The sequence below is a fragment of the Berghia stephanieae genome, chromosome 9 (genome assembly GCF_034508935.2).
Source record: "Berghia stephanieae isolate SIO BIC M18660-M18661 chromosome 9, UCSD_Bste_1.3, whole genome shotgun sequence".
Taxonomy (NCBI): Eukaryota; Metazoa; Mollusca; class Gastropoda; order Nudibranchia; family Aeolidiidae; genus Berghia; species Berghia stephanieae.
The window spans coordinates 40,689,541-40,694,540 of NC_088368.1; the positions used below are offsets into that span (position 1 = coordinate 40,689,541).

Below are 5,000 nucleotides of genomic sequence, written 5' to 3' on the forward strand. Positions count from 1 at the left end.
ATGTCTCAATCGTTTCTATGTTACATGTTTGTGTTGAGAATATTGTGCGGTTATATGGTCTAGTGGTATGACACTCGCTTTCGGATCGGAAGGTCCTGAGTTCGAGACTCGCTCGGCGCATGGTTGAGTCCTTGGAAAAGGCTCTTTACTCACAATCTCTCACCACACTCAGGTGTAAAATGAGTACCTGGTCGTTAACAGCGTTGTTTCTGTCTGAAAAAATATTTCTTGCCTAGCAGGTGTCATGTCTCGTTCTACATGTTACATGTTGCTGTTGGCCAGGGACCCCTTGTAAAGTGATTTGAGAACATTAAGTGAATATTGTGCTATATAAAAGCTCAAAGCTCAAAGTTATTAAGATTAAATTAAATGCTGGCCGACTAACTTCGCGGCATTTGTGTGTGTTGAATCCATGACCTCAAGAAGTCGGGGAGAGCGGCTCAAGATATACATAGAGATTGAAACCACTTTGTTTGGAGTGTTGGGTAGCTCATACGGTGGAGTCATGCTCTCCCCGGCCAGAAGGAGTTGTCGTACCAGTAAGGTTTCAGGTTTGAGCTGCAAAATTTTTATTCTCTGATTTCTTCTGGCACTTTCCTACTCAATTCATTTCTTTAATTAAATTAAATTAATTAAATTGAGCTTTATATAGCGCAATATCCACTAAATGTGCTCAACAGCAACATTTAACATGTAGGACGGGAGATGACGCCTGTTAGGTGATATTACAATTTTTCGGACAAAGACAACGCTGTTAACGGTCAGGTACTCATTTTACACCTGAGTGTGGTGAGAGAATGTGAGTAAAGAACCTTTTCCAAGGACTCAACTATGCGCCAAGCGCGAGGCTCGAACCCAGGACCTTCCGATCCGAAAGCGAGTGTCATACCACTAGACCACATAGCCGCATATCTTGCTGATAAATAGCGGACATTTGAGACCTGTGACATAAATTCCAGGAAAGCGTTACTTACTGCCAGAGGTAGTCGGTGCCGGTGGCTGGGACGTGGTCACTGCATTGGGAGATTTGGCACAGTTGAGGTAATCCGTACGTTTTTGGAACGCCTCGAAGATGGACGACAGGGATTCGTTCAACTGCGTGGCCGTGATTTGCTTCAGGAAGAAAGAGAGAGAGAGAGAGAGAAAGAGAGATTAAAGCAGAAAATCAAGATAAAATGAGTACGTTCATAGATTCTACGTTAGGCGACTTTTAAATGAATTGGATTCAAAAGTCTGATGTCACGTCCAGCCAGCAATGAGCAGCTTGGTTCTAGATAAAGAAAATCAGTACTTTTTATTATTATCATTCATTCTGGCTAGAACTTTTTCACATGTCATGTGATCAGAATGGATAAAAGTCAAAACATGAGTCAGATTTATAATGTTTTTCTCCTCTGGATACACTTTTATGCTCCCTGGAGAATTATTTCATTAGGGCGTCCGCCATTGTTCCGATAGTTTAGAACCAGTTAATAAGGGAAGTGACGCCACAACTTTTGAAGCCTAATGATGCTATGCATTTAGGTCATCATGAAAGCTTGTCACTCCAACATCGAACCTACTCCACAGCATCTGGGGAGCAGACTCTTAGGTCATGGTCAGTGCCCGTCCTGGCATTGTGCTCCATCGTCTGCACTGGGCATCCACATGTACACAAGCTAGTCTCAGCCAGCCCCCACTTTTTCAAGCTTCCAGCGGTTCTCCCAGCCGAATATCTTGCACTGTTCTTTCTCTTGTTTTTGTTTGTTTGGTTTCGGCTGTTTTTATTTTTATTTTCTTCAAAAATATTTTTTTTCTTTTTTTGGTTATTTATAGAAAAAATTTTATTGGAGAGAGGGGGGGGGGGGGGGGGAAGGGGGGTGATCTGGCCTTACATTTTGACATATTTTTAAAAATTTTTTTATCAGTGTCAGGTTATATGTCAACGATGGCTACAGTCAGGCTATGAGATTATGAAGGCTACTTTAAGACCAAATCGGACTTGAAGTTTGAGGTCATTTCTTGGGGTCAATGTCAGGCTATGAGTTTACGAAGGCTACGGATGGGGGCAGGAAGGGGAGATAATATATAAATTAAGCTTTATATAGTGCAATATCCACTAAATGTGCTCAAAGCGCTTTACAAGAGGTCCCTGGCCAACAGCAACATTTAACATTGAGGACGGGACATGACGCCTGTTAGGCGATGTTATAATTTTTACTCGACAGAGACAACGCTGTTAACGGCCATGTAATCATTTTACACCTGAGTGCGGTGAGAGAATGTGAGTAAAGAGCCTTCTCCAATGACTCAACTATGCGCCGAGCGAGGCTCGAACCCAGGACCTTCCGATCCGTAAGCGAGTGTCATACCACTAGACCACATAGCCGCACAAAACACAAACCTCTTTGTCCAGGTTGGGTTTTTCACAGGCGTCCACACGTCTCTCTAAGTCCTTCAGCATCTGTTCTAGTCTCTGCGCCTGCGTGTTGCTACTGGCAACTTCCCCCTTTATCTTCACCTGGGTGTTAGTCAGCCATCTGGCCACCCTCTCCATGAAAACAAGGTCACTCATATGACCCTTGAACCTGAAAAATTAAACGATTGTATACTTTATATACTAATAAATAATAATGTGAAGTTGAATGTAAACTTCAATTTAATTACAAAAACAGATCAAATGAACGTTTCGGGTTTCCCCTTTATCTACAAAACAGGATGAATGAAACACCACAGATGAATGAGATGATGTATTAGTGGCGTAGTTAACGCAGCAACGTTTACATTACTTGATTTAATTAAATTGTGATTGATTGGTTGTTACTTTTAATGTTGTTTCCTGAAATGTGAATTTCTAGTATTATCCATGTCGACCACTAAGTGAAGTGAGTGGTTTTTCTTTACTTTTCTTTCTTTTAAAATATATTCCACAATTTATTCATTTATTTATCTATTTAATTATTCATTTATTCATATTTCTTTATCAATTTATTTATAATAATTTATTTATTCATTTATTCATTCATTAATTTATTTACTTATTTATCTATTTAATTATTCCTTTATTCATATTTCTTTATCAATTTATTTATAATAATTTATTTATTTATTCATTCATTTATTTATTTCCTTATTTATTTATTTAATGATTTATTTATTTATATAATATATTTAATTAATTCATTCATTTATTTTTTCTTTGGTTTGCATTGGTTTATTATTGATTTTCCTTTTTAAAATTTTTGTGTGTGGAAATTCTGAGTAAATTTATGATATATATTGGCAATTGACTAAAAATATACCTTTGAATTCATTTGCAAGGATACATACAACATCGAGCTAGTCCACTAGACCACATAGCCACACATGTAAGATCTCCTGGCTTATGGATAATCAAGAACTGTTCATCATGCGGCTATGTGGTCTAGTGGTATGACACTCGCTTTTGGATCAGAAAGGTCCTGGGTTTGAGCCTCGCTCGGCGCATAGTTGAGTCCTTGGAGAAGGCTCTTTACTCACATTCTCTCACCGTACTCAGGTGTAAAAAGAGTATCTGGCCGTTAACAGCGTTGTCTCTATCCGAAAGACATTGTAACATCGCCTAACAGGCGCCATGTCCCATCCTAAATGTTATATGTTGCTGTTGGCCAGGGACCCCTTGTAAAACGCTTTGAGCACATTTAGTGGATATTGCGCTATGTAAAACGCTCTTATTTTTTTTTTTTTTTCATGATAAAATCAACTCTGGCCCCCACTCTCACCTGTCTTCTAATCATAAAATCAACTCTGGCCCCCACTCCCACATGTCTTCTAATCATAAAATCAACTCTGGCCCCCACTCTCACCTGTCTTCTAATCATAAAATCAACTCTGGCCCCCACTTTAACCTGTCTTCTAATCATAAAATCAACTCTGGCCCCCACTCTCACCTGTCTTCTAATCATAAAATCAACTCTGGCCCCCACTCTCACCTGTCTTCTAATCATAAAATCAACTCTGGCCCCCACTCTCACCTGTCTTCTAATCATAAAATCAACTCTGGCCCCCACTTTCACCTGTCTTCTAATCATAAAATCAACTCTGGCCCCCACTTTCACCTGTCTTCTAATCATAAAATCAACTCTGGCCCCCACTCTCACCTGTCTTCTAATCATAAAATCATCTCTGGCCCCCACTCTCACCTGTCTTCGAACTCTACGGCAATCTTGGTGGCGGTGTCCAGCCTCTTGGACTCCATGCCTTCCAGTTCTGACATGATTGAACCCTCGGCACTGTCGATCATGGAGGACATCTTCTCCAGCTTCTTGCGGTAATCCTCAATTTCCTCGGGGCTGAAGTTACCGCCATCGGAGAAAACTCTGAAAGAAAAATCAAACACTTGAACAAAATAACATCAAAATATTTATCTGCCGTCTACCTCGCTTTTGAGTAAAGCCGGCTCTATTTCTCGGAACGCTCAGGAAAATAAACTTGAACTCTATTTCTCTGAATGGTCGGCCAGACTCCAGTAGCTGATGGGTTACGGACACGATGTCGATTCAAAAGTAAATGCTCAAACAGAGTGGACAGGGAATTCTCACGAATCATCAAGCTAGCGTTTTTTTTAGGCACATTGTTGACAAAGACAGATTTATCAAATAGTTGTGCTATCGCGAATACTCCGTGGCGCGCTCACTTTTGCACCTCGCGCTGTACCATCAGAGAGAGAACAGAAGATAACAAAGTCTAAAGACAGGAACAGAGGTTGAAAGACGGGATAGCGCAAACTCAAGATAGAAGTCTTAACAGAAAGTTCCGAATACAAGACAGAACGTCCAAGCACTGGCAAAAGAAAACCTTCCAAAAAATGAATACACATTCACCATTTAAACCGACACTTATGCAAATAACCAAAAAAAATCTTGAGAATGGAAACCGTACGGATAAATAGAGGTCAAGTTTATTATCAAGAGCGTTAGAAGAAAAAGTCAATTGGTTTAAGTAATGTATTCGTGTTTTTATTAAGGGTCTTGAGCCTTTTA

The 5,000-nt window shown here is 40.0% G+C and overlaps 1 protein-coding gene across 8 annotated transcripts in view; it reads right to left on the reverse strand.

Moving 5' to 3' along the window:
* The window catches only part of LOC144980246 (coiled-coil domain-containing protein 180-like), a gene marked incomplete at its 5' end in the record, with an annotated part of 129,694 nt that overhangs the window by 46,137 nt on the left and 78,557 nt on the right, over positions 1-5,000 (reverse strand). For all 8 annotated transcript variants that reach the window (XM_078927869.1, XM_078927868.1, XM_078927867.1 and 5 more), the window contains 3 exon segments: positions 975-1,113; positions 2,384-2,567; positions 4,161-4,337. In XM_078927869.1, coding sequence (XP_078783995.1) covers positions 975-1,113; positions 2,384-2,567; positions 4,161-4,337 — 500 coding nt within the window.